The sequence below is a fragment of the Megalobrama amblycephala genome, linkage group LG8, assembly GCF_018812025.1.
Source record: "Megalobrama amblycephala isolate DHTTF-2021 linkage group LG8, ASM1881202v1, whole genome shotgun sequence".
Lineage (NCBI taxonomy): Eukaryota > Metazoa > Chordata > Actinopteri > Cypriniformes > Xenocyprididae > Megalobrama > Megalobrama amblycephala.
In genome coordinates, this window is record NC_063051.1 from 12,105,358 (window position 1) to 12,126,097 (window position 20,740).

Here is a 20,740-nt window from a genome sequence, read left to right on the forward strand (position 1 = left end):
TTTCTGCTGGGGGTGGCATCATGGATTCTAGCAAATACCAACAGATAAAAATTCAAAACCTGACCGCTTCTGCTAGAAATCCAATGATGGGCTGTGGTTGGATCTTCCATCAGGACAATGATCCAAAACCAATACAAAAATGTGGCACTGAGCACAAAATGAAGCTTCTGCCATGGCCGTCCCAGTCCCCTGACTTGAACTCTATAGAAAATGAGTGTGGTAAACTGAAGAGAAGCACCACCAACATGGAGCTGGAATCTGAAGGAGAGTAGAGATTCTGCATGAAGGAATGGTCTCTGATCTCTATTTTCCAAACTCATCAGACATTATAGGAGACAGCTGTTACATTGGCAAAAGGAGGTTGCAAAAAGTTTTGAATAAAAGGGTGCCAATAATTGTGGCCAATGTGTTTGGGAGAAAAACATTTATTTCATAATGTGATTTCCCCCCCACTTTCAATTCTTTTCCTTCAGTGAAAGGTTAGCAAAAATCTAATTTTATGAATTAAAGATCAAAATTTTTACAGTCATCTTTGATCATATTTACCAAGGGTGCCAATAATTCTGACCACAACTGTGAGTGTCATAGTTTACAAACACAAACAAACAAACAAAAAACAATTAATGACAACCCTCTCATTAGATGTTTTATTGGAGAACATTGCACCACTGTTAACATATTTCAATCATAAAAAGTCTTGATACAAAACAAACTACAGTATGGTTTATATTCTGGGACAATGACAGTGGATAGACAACACAAAACATTACATGCATTTGAAACAAAGTCTACAAATTCAGAACAGAAGTGCTCATGGGGTAACTAAATGATTCTGCACGATAAAGCGATTTAATTACTATGACTTGGTCATTTTAGTGAAAAAAGAAAGTGAAATATTAATTTGGACCATTTTTCTCCAAAAGAGTTCAACTGTCCAATCTTCTTCGATACCTAACAGATTCAGTCGGAGGAACACATACAGTACCTTCTTATCTGTAAGCGTTGGTACAAAAAAAGAAATCAGAAGCAATCTGTTCCTACACATTTCCACTCAATTGCATTTTTCTGTCATCAAAAACAAACAAACAAAAAAACAGTGCTACTCTCCGTGTAATCATACAATCTTTCTGATGAATTTTGTTCAAATAAATTACAAAGAAATTAAAACAAATATAAAGTTGTTTTTTTTTTTCTCAGCAAGATAAAGGCATCTGCATTCAACTGGGCAAACAGAACATTTTAACTTAATTCAGCTTTCAAAGTAATAGAAAATGTAAGTGTCTATATTACTGTTTCCATTTTTACAGAAGTTAATGGCAGTATCTGACTAATCAAAACTTTGTAATTGAGGACTCTATCCAGTACTGGAAACAAGAAAATTAAGTATTTCAATTGTCTTGAAGTTTGGTAATTTAATAAAAGCTATCAAATCTCTTTTTAAGTGATTAGAGCTATACAAAAAAAAAATTCACTTGACTCAAAAGCAAAGAATTAAGGTACTTTTCTAGTCTCAATAGTGGTTATACAAAATGGAAAATTACCATAAAAGACAAAAAAAGTGTCTCAAATCATAGAGCAATCCTGTTCATCAAAACAATGATTAGACATTCATTATTTTACATGAAATGATCAATTTTAAGGTGGAATTTAGTGCAATGCCAGCTATTCGTTGGCAAATATTCCCTATAGATCCAACAAGAATAACCTCGTTTTACTATTAAAAGACTACAATCATAGTATTGTCGTTGATGCCTTTAAATGCAATTGATAACATTTAATCCAAGCACTCCATCTCTTTTTAAGGTGCTCTTTTAAAATGCAAAGACATTTTTCATGTGTTTTGCACTTTTTAAAACTTTCACTGTTTACTTGGAGAGTTTATTCTAGTCATAAATACACGCACAGAGAAATCAGACCACAGATATGGCTTTTCTGTTCACGAGATGCTTTTCAAAACATTCGCTCAAAGCTACTGCCTGTTTCACATTACTAAAGTCATTTGACACATTAATAAAGTTGATCACTTTCACTATCAAGTTACTTCTCTCCAGTAAGTCCCAGTTAATTAAAAGAATACAAACTGTCCTTTCAACCTGCATAAAAGTTTACTTGGATCATAAATCCATTTACTTGGATCATAAAAGCATGATCAATACTCGTATAGTAGAAATACGTATATACAATTTTTTTTTTTCAACTATCCGATCTGATCTATCTGAATTATTATCAATAAACAATTTTTTATAAGGGCAAATATTTAGTAGCAGCTTACGAATGGTAGGGTCAGATCACATGACCTCATTCCAAAATTTTTGGGAGTTGGATGGGCATCTAAGCCTAAAAGCTTTACTACAGATTTACACACTAAATGGGTGAAGTAATGATGAAATCAGTAAAGAAAATGAAGTAATGAGCTGTAATATGCATTTGGCATCTCTACTTAATACTTACAACATAAATCAGAACTACAGAAAACATTATACGGCTTGACAGCTAACCGCAGGGGTCATGGATCAAATTCAGGGGGTCAGCGGCATGTTAGGATAGCCCAAACTACAACTATTGAAGATGTCCTCTGGTGTAGAAGAGTCTAAGCTATTTAGGAGGTTTTGAGAGTTTAGAAACTCTTGCAATGTGAGATGAACATCAGTGTCTACAGAGATTTGTTCTTTAAAGATATCCACATCATTCTCTAGGCATAATGGAGAAATGTGGGGATCAGGTTGAGGAAATGAATCTGGACCAGTGTTCTCGCCATCATTTTCCAAAATGCCGTTAAGCCAAAATGGATCAATGGTAGGGCAGCTGAGCATTGGAGACGCCTCAGACCTTTGAAGCAAGACGTCATCATCGTCATCATCATCACCCGCCTCAGAAAAAGAAGGAGGATCTTTCAAAGATGAAAGAGATGAGAAAGCAAGAGAGGTATGTTATAAACCCAATAATTGAATTACAATAATAACAACTTTTCTGATGCCATTTAACTTCACTCTTTAAAATAAAACTTCCAAAAAGAGGTATTCACAGTGGTGCCATTGAAGAACATTTTAGGATCCCCAAAGTACCTTTCAGTGAACAGTTATTAAAACAGTTTTTTTTTTTTTAGTGTGAAGAACATTTTAATAATCTGATAAACCCTTTTCCACTATAAAGAACCTTTTGTGTAATGGAAAGGTTCCATGGATGTTAAAGGTTCTTTATGGAACTATACATGCTGATTAAAAAACCTTTATTTTTAAGAGTGTTGGATCCATTTTTTCAACAGCATTAGGGATGCACAATATGTCAGTACCATATCAGTTTCAGACGATATTAGAGATTTGTTAATTCATCAATGGGTGGATATTTTATTGCTCATTTCCCCCATTTGTACATTTAGATTAAAAAATATATAAAATAAATAAAAATAAAAATAAACTTTTCGATCTTGGTTCATCCCAACATGTGACATGCAACATGCAACATGCAAAAAAAAACCTTTAAAAATTATAATAATTTAATAACACTGTTAAAATGTAATCTTTAGCAAATCTCAAATTGAATATCATTTCTCATATTATTTATTAATATTTAAAAATAACTCAAGTTTTTGTGTTTTATTATTTATTTAGATCTGTGGTTCTCGAACTTTTTTGGTCATGCCCCCTTTAAAACTAAAAAAAAACTGCTGGATTTTAACAAAACAAAAAATGTAAATATTTCAGTGATGTTTTGGAGCTCTTTTGACAGCGCATCATGAGTTCAGCCTCTTGTACATGTTGTAGTCGGCCAAATTCTGACCCCCGCCAATTTATTACCCCCCTAGTATTGTTAGGTTTAGGATTAGGTGTGGGGGAGGGGTTAGGATTAGGCAATCAGGTAGCGACCTCAACGGGGGTGGGGGGGGGAGCAGAGCGGATTAAATTGGAGAGGTGCTTTTCTATGGTGAGGAACTTCTATGTCGGGTTTGTTTAGACGGTGACAAGTCAACGGTCTGAAGAAGAACGATTCAGTGGAATTGGCGATCGGTGCCGCTTTATAAAAGGCAGCAAGTGCCAACCGCTATTCACACACCTGAACGCTGTTGCGACAGCTGTTTTTTTTTTTTTTGCTGATCTCCCGCACCCCCTTGCAGTACCTGTGCACTCCCCCTGGGGGCACACTTTGAGAACCACTGATTTAGACAAAAGAGTTAAGTATTTAAATATTGGCTATTTATCAGTTATCAGCAATAACATGAAAAAAACCATCTTATCGGTATCAGTGCATCCCTACATTTTGCATGTGGCATGCAACCTCAAGCTTCCATTTTTAATCAGTGAATCAGTCAGTCAGAAATCATTCATTAGTGTTACTGTAATGGTTAGATTTGTGTTATTGAAACAGAAACACCACAGTCACAGCCCACCACACACACACAGAAGGTCCCTCTGTGCATTGTGAATCAAATGCATTTGGGTAGGGAAGAGTAGGAAAGAAAGAATCTAAACAAGTTTAGATTTGATTAGGTGATGCTGAAAGAGAAGCATCTGTAAAGGCTTTTCATTTTCATTCACTATTTTAAGCCTTTTTCCATCAAGACACATCTGATAGTTCGGTGAATGAGAGGCGGGTTGAGCTGATTAGATTCGGAGGGGCCGTGGAGGCAGGACTCACCTCTGTCCTGTGTGCACAGGTCAGACAATGGCCCCTCTTCGACACTTGTACATCCGTTCCTACAGCAACCAAGCACAGAGCACTCCAGTAAACCAGCAGAACAGCCATTTCAGTGTCTACTCATACCTGAGTCTTACAGCATAACCCTTCACTTTGAAACTTTATAACATCAAATGTATGGTAGACTTTTCCCCAAATCACATTGTTGTAACTTTATGAATTCTGTTATTCCACAATGCGAGCCTCACGTCATCACATAATGACATCTAGTGATAACCTGTATTATCTATACACATACAGCAATAAAACGTATGGCAAAGTACAGTGCTCAGAGTAAATGAGTACACCCCCTTCGAAAAGTAACATTTTAAACAATATCTCAATGAAAAAACAAAAACAATTTCCAAAATGTTGACAAGACTAAGTTTAATATAACATCTGTTTAACTTTTAACATGAAAGTAAGGTTAATAATATAACTTAGATTACACATTTTTCAGTTTTACTCAAATTAGGGTGATGCAAAAATGAGTACACCCCACAACAAAAACTACTACATGCAATACTTTGTATGGCCTCCATGATTTTTAATGACAGCACCAAATCTTCTAGGCATGGAATGAACAAGTTGGTGAAATTTTGCAACATCTATCTTTTTCCATTCTTCAAGAATGACTTCTTTTAGAGACTGGATGCTGGATGGAGAGTGATGCTCAACTTGTCTCTTCAGAATTCCCCATAGGTGTTCGACTGGGTTCAGATCAGGAGCCACTGAATCACTTTCACCCCGTTCTTCTTCAGAAATCCAACAGTGGCCTTAGATGTGCGTTTAGGATCATTGTCATGTTGGAAAAGTGCTCGATGACCAAGGGCACGGAGTGCATTTTTCTTTGTATTCCTCACCTTTGCGACGCAATACAGTTTTGAAGCCATCAGTTCCAAAAACATTTATCTTGGTCTCATCACTCCAGAGTATAGAGTCCCAGTAGTCTTCATCTTTGTCAGCACCCATGCATGCCATTCCCCTGCAGTGTACGCCGTATTGTGTCACGGAAAATAGTCACCCCAGTTTGGCTTTCTACTTCTTTAGATAACTGCAGTGAACTTGCATGCCGATTTTCTTCAACCCTTCTCATCAGAAGACGCTCCTGTCGAGGTGTTAACTTCTGTGGCGGACCTGGATGTCTGTGAAATGGTTGCAGTTCCATCTTTTTAAAATTTTTGTACCACTTATGCTACAGTATTCTGACTTATAAGTAAAGCTTGGCTGATCTTCTTGTAGCCTTCAACTTTCTGGTGTAAAGAAATGATTTTCCTTCTCAGGTCTTGTGACATTTCTCTTCCATGTGGTGCCATTGCTGACAGCATGAAATGGGAAGGGGTTTTAACACCCTTTTATAGTCAACTGTCTGCTGGATACCTGTGTAATGAATAATTAGACTCACCTGTGAATTAAATTACACATTTGTAGTATAAAAGTTAGCTTTGCTCCAGAGACTTTCAGTGGAGTGTACTCATTTTTGCATCAACTTAATTTGAGTAAAACTGAAAATTTTGCTCTCCAAGTTATATTATTAACCTTACTTTCATGTTATAAGTTAAACAGATGTTATATAAAACTTAGTCTTGTCAACATTTTGGAAATTGTTTTTGTGTTTTTTCATTGAGATATTGTTTAAAATGTTACTTTTCAAAGGGGGTGTACTCATTTACACTGAGCACTGTACATCTTGTTCTTAAGGCCCAGATATACTTCATTTTCCATGTTCCACTCCTTCTCATGGATGGTGCTGATGACACAAATTATGTTACACACACTGTCTGCAAGCCGGAGTGGATGTCAGACCAAATTCCTATTTGGTTGATGTTGTTTTACTGTATTTAAACTTGTTTTACACATTGAAATCTACTTAGCTACAATGGCCAATGGTTGAAATGATAAGAATATCTTTTTAGTAATCCTTTCAGTTGAAATGATGAGGGAAAAAAATTATCAGTACATATTACTACTACAAAAAAAAAAAAAACTGATTCACCCCCCACATTACATCACCCAACTCACAATATGAACTTACACCTCATCATTACATCATAAAATATGACTAATGCACTAAACACCACCACTACAGACAGCACATGTACACTGTCACAAATGTTAGCTATAGCACACAACCCCACACACTTTTAAAATATTTTCAATGCACACAACACACAAACTTAAACTTAAACCAGTAAACAAACAGAACACAGACTTACTCCTCTTTAGAGACAAACACCAGTTTGGTTTTGATGTACTTCAGGTAAGGATTCTCCTCTGAAACAAAACATTAAAAGATCAAGAAAATGATTTTGTGTTGAAATACAGCATAAGCAAAAGTTTTAGTACATTCTACATTAGCTCAAGTGTGAATGGGAAAAATATAATATATATTCCTTTTGGAAAAAGAATCTAACATCATTTTGCATGGTTGTATGGATGTATACAGCTGTTTTTAGCAGTAAAATAATGAGCATAAGCTTTTCCCAGTTTAAATCTACATCGACATGCGTTGCAGTGAGCATTTTTTGTGACCCTTATACTGAAAGTTGTAAATGGACAACTGAAGCATTCATATGTCAACACCTTTAAGGACTGCAAACTTAGGCCCAATTTCCACCTGGTATTAAGCTGCGTTTTCGGTCGATCGGATCACAAGCAGACAATACTAAATATAAGTGTAAACAGTGTGTAAGACGTTTTGAGCTTGTTAACTTTCCACCACTTCCAGAGGTAGTCGAAAACGCATTCGACTGGATTTTTTTCATAGTGGTGGAATAGCCACTAAAGACAACCTACTCTCCGACTACTGACCTAACGTGTAAACATTAAGGGAAGCACGCTAGCAAGACAGGATTTAAACTTTGTTGGAGGAAGATGAAAAATATACCAAGCACAATGTTCTCTCACCATTCCTGATTTCTAACACACACTCACCGCATTCGGCGTGATCTTGCGGCTATCAGAGCAGAAACGAAAACTGATGCTCTCCGTATGTTTTTCTGTCATCTCTGGGTACATTCATATGCAGTGTTGGGCACGTTACTTTAAAAAAGTAATTAGTTATAGTTACTAGTTACTTCTCACAAATAGTAACGGAGTTAGTAACTGAGTTACATCATTATAAAAGTAACTAATTACCAGGGAAAGTAACTATTGCGTTACTTTAAAAATAAATAAATAAATAAATAAAAATATGCCAAATAAATTGAATGCCCCCAATATTACATATAAGTCTAAGAATAAATTATTCTTGATGCGACTCCTGACTCATGATCCGCTCTTGCTCACGACATGAAATTTCTCTGTACTGTGTTGGTAGCCATTAAAGAAAACGTAGTTTCATATTTATGTTTCAATAGTCCTATGTTATGTTTTAAATCCATTTATTCGATTATGAAAAGTGAACAGCATGAGTAAGATGCATCATAAGATGCACAAATATATCGGGAGACATGGAGTGGGTCAGACATGATTTTAAACACTTCATTAAGTTTTGTTTTATAGAAAGCCTCTCTTTAAAGTGAATTTCGTTTTGTAAAAATTGTATCTTAATTTTAATCAATGTTTCATCAACCAACTGATTGGATTTAATATATAACAAGCAAATATAGCAGACAATAAAATCATGACATGGAGGCGCGGGCGCGATCACTGGCGCGAGAACTGGAGCGCGTCTTATAGGCTAAATGAACCGAAACTCAGAGGCTGCTTGCCTCGCAGACATGAGAAATATATCTATAGAATGTTTGAAATATCTACTTTAACGAAAATGAAGTAATTAAACACGAAAAGAAAGAGGCTACTCTGATTATATAGCCTAATCCGAATGAAATGTGCGTTATCTCTCTAGGCGCGTCCATATGAGCAGATGATCAGCAATGAGAATCAGCAATGTCAACTTCATCTTCGCAGCCGACACTGATTCAGAAAACATTACTTTATTAATAAACAATTAAAATGTCTCCTTGCTGTTTTTGTCACACTCATAATCATTACTTTTGCCGGTTCTTTATGGCAATTATGCGTGCCCTTGAGTGCTATATAGCCTATATTATGTAAACACTCCTTATTATGGTTTATTCTCTCCAGTATTTAAGAAATTAAATTAATATAGGCCTAAATGTGATTAGTCAACTAATAGCTTAAATGAACAACTACTAATCGACTAGAAAAAAAACTAATTTCACATATTTTCGATCAAGCATCAAAAAGGGTATTCTGGTTTGAGCTCGCGCTTCGCGCGCATGCTCTGACAGACACACACACAGCGTATCATACATTATTATCAGTTTAAAATTCTATTTGTGTATGACTAACCACAGCACACACCAGAGAAAAAAACTTTGCAGGTCCTATGGCTGAGAGAGAGCTTACTCGGATGAAAACCGCTTCAGTGAGCTCAATTATAGTAACGCAGCATTTTTTTTGTCAGTAACGCTAACGGCGTTGTAACGGGAGAAAAAGTAATTCGTTTGATTACTCGTTACTGAAAAAAGCAACGGCGTTAGTAACGCGCGTTATTTATAACGCCGTTATTCCCATCACTGTTCATATGTAAACTGCATGAGGTTATTTTGTCCATACATTTACCCACCCATATATATCCTCTACCCAAGAAATCAGGACAGAAGTGGTTGAAAGGTGTAAACGGGTATGTGTCTCCCTCATCCACTTGTGATCCGATCGACCAAAACGCATCTTAATACCAGGTGTAAACAGGGCCTAAATGCCCTGAAAATACAATGTATGCCTCCCTTAATTAGACTTGGGTAATTACAACAAAATACACCACATTCTCAATAAACAATTCACCTCCAGTCTTTTCACTGTAGTATTTGCCAAAGGCCTGGTCTTTAGGAATGTTTGGGTAAAGAAAACACAGTGGGTTAACTGGAACGTTTTCTGCTACCATGATCCGAAAGTTGCAGATGATCTCAGGTAAAGCAATCTGCTTCAGGTCAGTACTGGTAAATGGCTTCACTGTTTGCACACTTGGATTGCCTAACAAAAAAGAAGGTGTATTCAGTCTGATATTCATTGGACTCTGTGTTTTCAGAGATTGAACAAAGTCTTAAAGAAGTATATCTTTTTATGACCAGTTTTCAGTTTTACCATTGTTAGAGTACTGCACCCAGCTGAATGTGATTCCACCATCCTTAATACTTTCGCTAAAACGCAGCAGGAAAGTGCCGTTCTGCTTCTTCTTCAATAAAAATCTCTCCTTCCCCTTGCTGACAAAACCCATTATAGAGCTACAAAGACAAACATACTTGTGTTAAAATAAAAACACACTTCAGCTATGCTTTTCTCTATCTATCTATCTATCTATCTATTAGCATTCATACCCATCACTCCACAGGTCTGACAGGTAGCTTTTAACCAGGGTTAGAATTCCATCCAGCCACACCCACAGGGTGAAGTTTGTATCAGGGAGGTTCTCCTAAAGCACACACAGACAACCACAAGTAAACAAAACACTCATACATCAATATCGGGCATTTCACAAAGAGCTACATATCTGTATCTGTTCTTACCTTACTGAACTTGGCCCAGGGTATCTTACACTGGTCATAGCTCTGTTGTTTACCTGATAGGAAATGACATCAATAACAAACACCAGATTACTTTATGACCTCTATATTACTTTATTTAATATTATCTATTAATGAACGAAAGATGTAACGTGTGCATACCAAAGAGCTTGATGGCGAGAGTTTCCAACTGGTCACTGTCTAGACCACGTTTCCCAGAGGAGAGAAACTGCCAACTTAGCATTTCCCCAAACTGTGCCCAGGAGGCCGGAAGAGGGCTTTCAAAAAACTTCACATTCTAGATGCACACAAAAAAGTGAATTGTAGTGATGCAAAAAAAAAAAAAAAAAACAAAAAAAAAAACAGATTCTATTATGATGATTCAGGCTAATTATTAGCTAAGAGTAACTCCTGCTCCCGACCTTGGGATCTGAAGAGAGCATGTTGAACCATAGAACAGACGCCCAGGCACTCTGCTGCTGACTGGAGTTCGAAATCACCACAACAGGAAGAGAAGAGGTCTAAAAGGAAAAAGGAAGTATGGTTATAAAAATTACAGAGCCAAATCTCTGGAACGTTCACTGAGAATGCTTTGAATAAGGAAAAAATATCTCACCTCTAAACAGACAGACAGGCCTTGATATTCAAACTGCGTCTGAAAGTTTATTTTGTGTAGTTCTTCAGTCACACTCAGCGAGAGCTGCACGAAACACACAAAAAGATTTATACACATAAATATAAACAGAACTTTACTTATTGGTTTGTCTATCAATTTTAATTGTTTTAATTACTTACTAGTAAATAAGAAATAAGAAAATCTGGAATTGAAGAGTTCAGATGCAAAAGCAGCTAAACACCAACTTGTGCGAATGCTGCACGAAACACTTTCTCCCTTAGTTCAGTTCATTAGGCATATATGAAAATATTTTGCTTGCCTTGAGAAAATAATCAGACTCAATGGACCAACAAACTGAGCTAGATCAGTTAGAGCGGGAATCAAGGCTTACATTGGTTTATGTGTGTTTAATTTAGTGGAAATCCCAGAAAATAAACAGGTGCACTCTGATCAACGAGAGAACAGTTTTTTGCACATTTCACATAAACACATTTCGAGTATGCTTTGAAATGCACCTTGTGAAAACAAACCAAACCTAGGAGAAATGCAACATCCTAACAATTAAGGTCCCTGTTTTAGAACAAAGCAAAATATCTACTTAATCTGTATTGATTCTGTATTGACTCTTGTGTGCTCAAGTCTTGATTCTGTTACTATCTGCTGGTTTTATGCTTGCTATGTGCAGCAATGTAGTTACAAGCAAATATTATTAACGAGATCCTTAGAAAACTCACATCATTGATTCCTTTTCCTCCACTACAAACTTTTTGGTCCTTCAACGTCTGTGAAAAAAAATCACATACACAATGATTTAACTTTTTATTACCTTTCCACCATGCCATCACATAATATTGACAAAGTATTTTATAGACAACAATTTTAGAATTAGTTTGCTTGCTATAAAAGCTAGAAGTGTTTTCAGGCATCTTGGCCTACGTGACTGTGATTACAAGGGTCAGATGTATCTGAGAAGTTAGCTTAAAGTTAGTTAGCTTCTTGCCTCTGGGGAGTGTTGATTGTTTTTGATACAATGTTTCATTTTGCCTATGAGAAAGGGTTGACCATCAATTAGCAGAATTCCACGAGAGATAAAGTCAAAAGATATAGACTAGTTGGCAGTTGGCCATTCTTACAAAGATAATTATCTCTTGCATAAGCAACACCTGTAGTTTAACTGTAGTGAAAATGTTGGGGAGTACGTGGGAGACTCCAGGAAGAGAAAGGGAGAAGAGCACCTGTAAATGAGATCATGGAAAAGAACTGTAGGGGTGGATCTTACACTGTTTTAACAAAAGTGTATAAAAACTTTGCCCTGGCTAGAGAGATTCAGATGTGGAGCTGGCATCTCACTTTGTTGCTTGTCAATAAAGTTAAACTCCTGGGACCTGGAACTTCGTTTTGCTTTGAGACCAGAACTGAAGGGACACAGAGACATTAAAATTGCCACAACATAGTCAACTCACCAAATGTCTGAAATCAGCGACCATGCCCCCGTTCGTACTCTCAGCCATGTTAAGGGCTTTACTCGAAGTACCTAGCACATTAAACTTCCGAAACCTATGATAAACACATAGTCATGACTTAGTGGTGGGTGGGGTGATGAGGGAAGTGTGTGTTTAGAATGTGTGTATTGAAAAACTCACCCTTTCACTTGTGAAGCAGCGCTGAAACAAAAGATGGAGGAAGAGAAGAGAGTAAGAATTCTAGAAGAGTCCTAACCCCTCACAGACTAATTTAAAACCATATAAATCCACACAAACCTAACAAGCAAACTCATTCTCATATATGACTCAGATTCTAAAATCTCACAAATCATACCTAATGAAGAAAGTAAGAGAGACAGTGATCTTACTTGTCAACAGAAACAGACACCTTCAGAACATGGTTGAGTTCAGGAACTTTATACAGGAACCTGTAGAGAGGAGAGTGATCGTCCTTTCAGGAGGGCAAACATTTTTTCAGCATTTCTATCTCAACAACCTGAACTAAGCATTTTTAATAAAAATATATGATAAAATGGGTGAAGACTTTCTAATGGTAATTATTAATTCCCCCAATCGATTAATTTTGTTGTTGTTTTTGTTTTTTCAAAATTAAAATGTATTCAGGGCAAGTTCTGCGTGTGGTTCTGTGTGATAATTTGAAAAATAAAATTCTAAACTGAAAGATTTTCTTTGTGTTTGAGTCATTACATTCACCCCAGGCACATGTACGCAAATGGAACAAACATTTGGTTACATAAACAGGCCTGTGCATGCATAATAAAGATATAACTATTCAAAAGCAGTACTGACATTTGCATAAAAGTAGATCAAGTACTTAGTTCCTCACTAAGTACTTAGTTCCTCAGAAGTGATAGTGGTCATGTATAGGACAATGTACAAAAAATAATGTACATATTCTCAATTCCATAATGTTTGAAAGGATTTACCCGTGTCACAAGCAATATATGAAAACAAATCATCTATATTGATTATTTTAGTTTTGAATAGAAGAGGTCGAGCGATTGTTCGGTTTTGCGATTAATCGGCACTGATACCAGATTTCTGGAATAAAATGCATACCGATAGTTTTTCTGGGTTGGAGTAGCTGAGAAGGGTCCACTGTCATTATACAGTATGAGGACGACCTTTAGAGGTGAAATAAAAACGATCACTGATGCCACGTGGAGTTTGTTTTGACACGACTTGAGGCTGCGTGCTGCATAGACGGGGACACTTCAGACGCAGATTTAAAAACATAGATAACAAAACGGTATGTATACAGTACACTACACTACATGCTTTCATATCATTATTAAGTAATTAATTTGTTGACTAGATGCTGCATTAGTAGAGAAAGAACAGCAGTATGTTTACTGTTAAGGCTGAGAGGATGCTAACATTAGTAGTACTTACAATGATTAAAACAGTGTGGCAAAAAGTCCAACCCAAATGTTTAATGTCACAATTGTTACCATCTGTTTGCATTAGTTTCTATCCAGCTGGTCATTTTTATGCATTAGTTTGCAAGAAAAGTTGCATATTTAAAGTTAGCGACGTGAGAAAGCAAATTAATATGTTTCATTCAGCCGAAAGAAATGGAAGAGGTCACACTTTAGATTATGGTCCAATTGCCACTATTAATTATTTACTTTTGCCTCAATAAACTCCTAATTACTGCTTATTAATTGTTAGTAAAGGTAGTTGTTAAGTTTAGGTATTGGGTAGGATGTAGAATATGGTCATGCAGAATAAGGCATTAATATGTGCTTTAGTACGAAGTACGAATAAACAGCCAATAATATGCATGCTAATAAGCAACTAGTTAATAGTGAGAAACTAAAGTGTTACCACAAAACAGAAATGCATCCGATTTCAGTTTAACATTACTGTAATATATATTTTGTTATTTTGATTAGATAATCATCGAGTGTTGGGAGTATACATCCAAAATACATATGTATCTATTTTCAACGCTATGGCCTTTGTGTAAATGTTTTTGGATTTATATGAAATAGTAACATTATTCACAATGAGAGTCCATTTGTAACATTAACTAAGGTTAATAAATGCTGCAGAAGTATTGATCATTGTTAGATCATTAATTTCAACATTTACCAATACATTTAAATTAAAATTTTAAATTTTAAAGTTGTATCTGTTAACATTAGTTAATGCACAATGAACTAACATGAATGTTCGAGGTATAATTAATATATTAATATTTTATATTAATATTAAAATATTTATTTAATTGAATAAGTTTCAACAATCCAATTTAATAATCCACAATCGGTCAACCTCTAGAAGCTATACTGGTTCTCACTGTTTCACAGGTGATGTGTAATGTGGCATATAAATGTCAGAGCCTGACCTGACTTTGACTGAGAACTGGACATTTGTGCGCAGCACCAGGGGACCTCGTCCTTGGGGCATGGATGGCTGAGTCTCTACAACAAATGAGCTAGAAATACACCAACAATTAATGAAGCATAAATGCATGAAGAAAAATTAATAGATATGCTGCATATGTGTTTGAGTGTACCTCTTTATCAGGTTGGTCAGCAGAGTGTCCACTCTTTTATTTAAATGGGGTTTTCGTTCTGGGATGGGGTCATTTTCGTAGGACATCTTCCCTACCAGCTCATCAAGCTTCTGTAAGAACTTCTGCAGCTGGAACATGCACTCTATAATCTGAGTGAACCTGTCGAAGGCCATAAACAGCTTAAAAATAGATCCAAATGGTGTCCGTAAAGACCAACGTGCAAGAAATTCTTGTGTGGTTACCATTTCTCTAATTGTTCCAGACTTGTATCATCAGGAGCACCAATGCAGGACTTCTGTTGTCTCCGCTTCCAGTCCACCAGTTCCTCATCTATGAGCACTGAGCTCAGACATTCAGTAGCATCCAACATAGCCGAGATATCGGACAGGAAGTCCTGAGACAATGAAAAAAAAAAAAAAAACAGCGGGGTCAAGAAACATAATTTTGTTATTTTTTAAATATTACTATTTGGGTCTCATTCTATTTCAGTTTTAGTTTTTATTTGATTCCAATAAGTAAATTTAGTGCTTTAACTTAACCTTATTTCAGTTTGTTTCCATTCATTTTCACTTAGTTGAAGTTATTCAACTAATATTTACATTTTATTTTAGATTTAATTCAATTAAAGGGGACCTATTATGCAAAGTTCATTTTTGCATGCTGTTTGGACATAAATGTGTGTTGTCAGTGTGTGTACACAACCACCCTATAGTGATAAAAATCCAACCACTCCTTTTTTTTAATCCCCATAAATCATAAGCAGTGTCTCAGAACAAGCCGTTTCCAGATCCCTGGTAGCCTGATTCATTTACAATTACAGTCTCCAGAGTGATACTGGATACAGCAGTAATGAAGGTGAGATTATTTTATCACAGTTCATTGGAGTTGATTTACGGAAATAAAGTGTACCAGTTTATTAAGCAACACCCAAAAAGGCATAAGGTCTTTATATATCTGTTTACTGTTAGTTGTAACGAGTGTTTCTGTGTACTTCACTGTGTATGTTGATGATAATGCAAGAGAAAGAGAGAGAGTTTATGGATACTATTTTAATGCACACTTGCACTGTGTTTTATTAAGCTCTTATAGAGATTTTCTAGAGTGAAAACGGATGCTTCATCTTTTGCGTGATGTACAATAAACATCATAAAAATCATCTGTAAAGTTTTGGCCATCATTCGGACGGTACAACAGGCCTGTACTAATATAGTGGATAAAAACAAGAAGACAATATAAGTTATAACCGTAATTAACTAAACTATACCTGTTCTATCTCCATACAGCATATATTCGCAGTTTCTGACATTATTGGGCATCCTGACCATAGACGGTCCTGACTGAATCCTGTCACCTGAGAATCAGCTTGTGAAGCTCCGCCCTCTTAGGCTGAGTGCAGCAGCTCATATGCATTTAAAGGGCCCACACTGAAATGGCGCGTTTGTGGTCAACCACAAAAAATGGCAATTTTAACATGCTATAAAAAAAATTCTGTTGGTATTTTGAGCTAAAACTTCACATACACACTCTGGGGACAACAGAGACTTATTTTAGATCTTGTAAAATGGGGCATAATAGGTCCCCTTTAAGTTTTAGTTAGTTTTAAGTTTAGTTAACAATAATAACAAAGAATAGAATAGAACAGTTGTGCACAGAACAATTGCCTACCTTTCTGCACTTATCGAGTGCATTGAGCATTTTCTGAAGCCCTTGTCTTTGCTTGTTCTTCTCTTCTTCTGTGCAAGCTAAACACATTTACGTATACAAACTCATATTAACCACCACAGATAATGAAATCAAGGACAATATGTTTAAATAAAGTGTGGAGACTCACAGTCCATTTTGTGTGTCTGAAATTTAAAATCAAACTCATCCTGCTGCTCCTCCAAACATCTTATTTTGTGCTCCATCACCTGCCAAAAGAAAAAAATGAATCATGCTCTTGAACAAACACACACATACAAGCGAATACACACAAACACACACCTCTACTTTTATCTTGAGATCTTTTAATCTCTTTTCCATTTGTCTCTGGCTCTCCAACTCCACTGCAGCCGACTGAACCTGCAACGTCTGCACCTGAAACGATAAGAGAGAATATTAGAATATGCTGATGGTGATGTTGAAAATGAGAGTGATGATGATGATAACACATTAAGGTACTGACTTGCTGTGCAAGTTCTGCATCATTCAAGATCTCTTTCTCCTTCACCAGGAACCAGTTGATAATAGCAGCAAGAGTAAAGGGTTCCTCCTGGTACTTCTGCAAACAAGAAAATGTGACCAATAATCCCATAGCTGTCACTGATTAAGCCAGCAGTTTTCTAAATAAGCTCATAACTACAACAATAATTATAATCATAAAGTTATACAAGTAAAAATGAGCAATTTAATTTTCCAGTTGATGAACAATAAAAACATGTACATTTAAAGGCACAGTATGTACATTTTGCCGATAGAGGTCACTTATTCAAAACAATAACAAAGCTGTAGCTTGATGACACCATGAATCAGCGTGGAATCATGGGAGTTGTCATCTTCCCCTCCTCAGCTGATGGAAAGCAACTCAAATTTTATTAACGTTACTGTGGTATGGAGCAGTGTGGGGCCGAGAGCCTGGGACATTTTATGTTGCCATTTTTATTATGCTTATATGCACAGTTGGCCACTGGTTTCAGTTTTATGATTAAAGTTACCTTTAACGTGTGCCTCCTTCTTCCTTGAACTTTGTTACAGTTACGTTTGATCACTTAAATTCACATTATTTTATTTCATTCTAATGAAATAGCCACAAGTGCTGAATAACTACTCATACGGGTCACTTTATTTGGCAAATTAAAATTGTGGGGTAACGCAGCACTGTTTTACTTGGTCAGTACAATCATACTAAAAATACATTTGAGTGTGTTGAAAGCTATGTTATAACGTTACTCTGTGCATTTGCTCTGTGGCTGGTATGAGACACTCGTTGCACATTGCAGTAAGCTAGATCAATATAAGAATATCATCTTAATAATAATAAAATCTGGATGATTTGTGTTGTTAAATGGCATACAATTAATTTTAAAATCTATTGAATGGTGAAGAAAAAAAATGCTGTATTACTGTTACTACAAATAAAGATCTTTCTGATTATGCTACCCTAGTGAAAAATAAATATACAAAATGTATTTGAAATACTTTTTTTTTTCCATTACATTTACATATTCCCCCAGTTTCACAGACAGGGCTTAAGCTAGTCCTAGACTAAAATGCATGTTTGAGCTGTTTTAACTGAAAGCAACTTATATGGACATATCTTAAAATATGTCAGTGCCATTGTTTTGTCACAAGATGCACACCAGTAATGTTATTTTCTAGTGTATGTTTATAAAAGTTACTTAAATATCCTAATTGAACTAAGGCCTAATCCTGGCTTAGGCTAAGCCCTGTCTGTGAAACCGGGCTCTAATGTACTTAATAAAAATACCTTTTAATTGTACTTTTGGTATACTAAACTGGTATACTTAAAGTCTGCTAAATTGGAACAACAAATTCTGTACTTTAATTGTGAGCCACTTTGTCCGACAAAGCAATCAGGAGTTAGAAGATTAACCTCGGTGGACTTGAACTTGAAAAACGGTGTGTACTGACGTCTTTCCGAATTTGAAACAACATTCTTTCTCATGTTCATTCATGTTTATTTGATGCTATAAATTAACTAGTAAGAAGAGATGATCAGTTCATGAGCCGCTTGAGCTGAGGCACTACAGCAATCTGTCATGACACATTAAAGAGATACAAAACAGTTTTTATTGTTCGAATTTCTTAAAAAATTACACAGTTTGAAAGCTTGGGATTTTGTTTAATATCATAAGTAACCTGCTCTGTCTTGTCTGTCGACGTGTTGTCAGTATCCTCTTTGCTCCACAATGTATTTTTCACTCTGTGTGGCATGACAGTGCCATGGCTTGTCGGACAAAGCAACAGTCGGTAACTAAGGGGGGCGGGTCTTTGCGAAGGGTCAATTATGCTCACAGTGCACTTACTTGTGTCATATTATCATCAATTAAACAGGACTTTGTTTTTTTTTCAGTTTTTGTTTAGCTTGTTTAGCATTTTCAAAGGCCTCAGAGATCCAAGGAGGAAATGATACTATTGGCAGCAAAAGTACACTTACCTGAAAGTTTTGTTTGTAGCGTCTGAAATTTCGCTGCAGTAGGAAACTATCTTTCTCTTGTGCAAAACGACTGAACTGGTTGTCCAGATTCTCCAAAAGAACCTGAAACAGGAACGCAGCTTGGGAAGAGTCCCGAGAAGCACGCTCCCTGCAACACACACAGACAAACACATTACTTGTAATACCAGGTTGACACTCCTTGGTGCACTTATTTGCATTTCTTCATGATTCATCCATGGTTATTAATACATTCTGGAATAGAGAGCTATAAAAAAAAACAATATGGAGATTTTACTTGTTGCTCACACAGGTACAGCACTCACCAGTCCTGGCCCTCAATCCAGTGTGCCAAGTAATGTCTGACTTCCATTGGGAATTCATCTCCATTGTACAGATCAGAAGCCCTCTGTGAATACACAGTATCCAACTGCTGCAATCGCTCCCACTGGGTCATTCTACAAAATAAAACACGTTTCATGTCTGCAAGTCAGATGCTTGAGCTTAAGCACCATTACAGTGGTTATTTATTTTCAAACATAGGAAAGGTGAGAAAATTCCAAATTCTGAGTTTGGAAGTTGGAACACAGAATAATAGTGTATGGCTCAATGTAAAATATTGTACGACTTATCAAAATGCATTTTTTTTTTTTTTTTTTTTGCTGTGAATTTCTTTTTTTTTCCTTTTTTTAATTTTTTTTTTAGGTAATTACATTAGCACTTCAGGTCCACTGTAATACTAACCATTTTTATGGTGTTTTTTTTGGCCAGTAAGAATTGTTCTTTTATGAAAAACACTGTATAGATTCTTCAAAAAGTCTTTTGTTTTGATGGAAATATAACATAAGTTTGAGTAAACAATTAGCCTAATCATTACAGAACTTTTTCAACACTGATAATAATAAGAAATGTCTCTTGAGCACAGAATCAGCATGTTAGAATGATTTCTGAAGGATCATGTGACACTCGAAGACTGGAATAACGATGCTAAAAAATTAGCTTTGCCATCACAAGAATAAATTTGGACTATTTAACATTAAACTAACTAATGATAATGTAAAAAGTGTTTAAAGATCGTTTTAATTTTCACAGGGCCAAAAGTGTCCAAAACTGACAAACATCCTTAAATGCACTCTGCACTGATAAAGTGTTTCACACCCGCACACCCTTTATCAATCAACAGCGGAAAATTTGAGTCAAGACTGCGTTTCTAATCATGTGAGGACAAAACGTGACACCTCGATCTTAATAACGATACTACTATAATACAGTAATAGTAAACTAGGCCTAGACATTTGACAGCATAACGATATTCATGTTGCGAAGTAATGAGCAGCACACAGTTAGCATGTAAATTAATTATCAATAACTTACCTGAACCAATCGTCTACACTTCTGAAGAAATTATCCTCAAATATTAGGAATATTAGCGCCTTTTGCAGGCATACAGTAAAGACAAGAACACCGCACTAAACTGAACATCAGCTGGCGAGTAAATAAACACACTTCCAGTGCTTCTCAGGAAACAGACGGCTCTTCAATAAACCTCCCTCTGCTCGCTCTATTTCTGCTTCCAACGCGATACAATTTGGCCCCCTCACTGAATAATGAAGTCCCACCCATTTAGTTGCGTAGGGAAACCCTCATTGGCGCTGACAGGCACATTGACCGCTACCATTGGTTGTTGAAGCACCTGTCAATCAACTTCTTCAAAGCGGAGGGGTGTTGATAGAACAGCAG

The 20,740-nt window shown here is 36.2% G+C and overlaps 1 protein-coding gene across 2 annotated transcripts; it reads right to left on the minus strand.

Annotated features, from left to right (window-relative positions):
- Window positions 1-633: 633 nt before the first annotated feature.
- Window positions 634-20,569, minus strand: stat2 (signal transducer and activator of transcription 2). 2 transcript variants are annotated; one of them, XM_048199300.1, is made up of 24 exons: window positions 20,375-20,569; window positions 19,327-19,458; window positions 19,004-19,151; window positions 17,012-17,107; window positions 16,831-16,923; window positions 16,679-16,757; window positions 16,513-16,589; window positions 15,090-15,241; window positions 14,848-15,006; window positions 14,677-14,766; window positions 12,674-12,733; window positions 12,465-12,485; window positions 12,285-12,378; window positions 11,556-11,603; window positions 10,822-10,905; window positions 10,628-10,726; window positions 10,368-10,503; window positions 10,209-10,261; window positions 10,020-10,114; window positions 9,787-9,926; window positions 9,487-9,675; window positions 6,894-6,948; window positions 4,636-4,694; window positions 634-2,890 (listed from the first exon to the last, which is right to left on the minus strand). In XM_048199300.1, the coding sequence occupies exons 2-24, from the start codon at window positions 19,455-19,457 to the stop codon at window positions 2,520-2,522; spliced, it is 2,529 nt and encodes an 842-aa protein (XP_048055257.1). In that variant the 5' UTR covers window position 19,458; window positions 20,375-20,569; the 3' UTR covers window positions 634-2,519. The 2 variants fall into 2 exon arrangements, with proteins under 2 accessions (XP_048055257.1, XP_048055255.1); XM_048199298.1 differs by having other exon boundaries at window positions 6,891-6,948; window positions 20,375-20,568.
- Window positions 20,570-20,740: the final 171 nt, after the last annotated feature.

Bases quoted from the DNA above. Each gene is read 5' to 3' on its own strand.
- stat2 (XM_048199298.1), bottom strand. From the start codon at position 19,457: ATGACCCAGTGGGAGCGATTGCAGCAGTTGGATACTGTGTATTCACAG. The intron at 15,007-15,089 runs GTAACCACACAA...GGCCTTCGACAG, and splicing joins CTGGAACAATTAGAGAAATG to GTTCACTCAGATTATAGAGT. The intron at 12,379-12,464 runs GTGAGTTTTTCA...TGTTTATCATAG, and splicing joins GCTGCTTCACAAGTGAAAGG to GTTTCGGAAGTTTAATGTGC.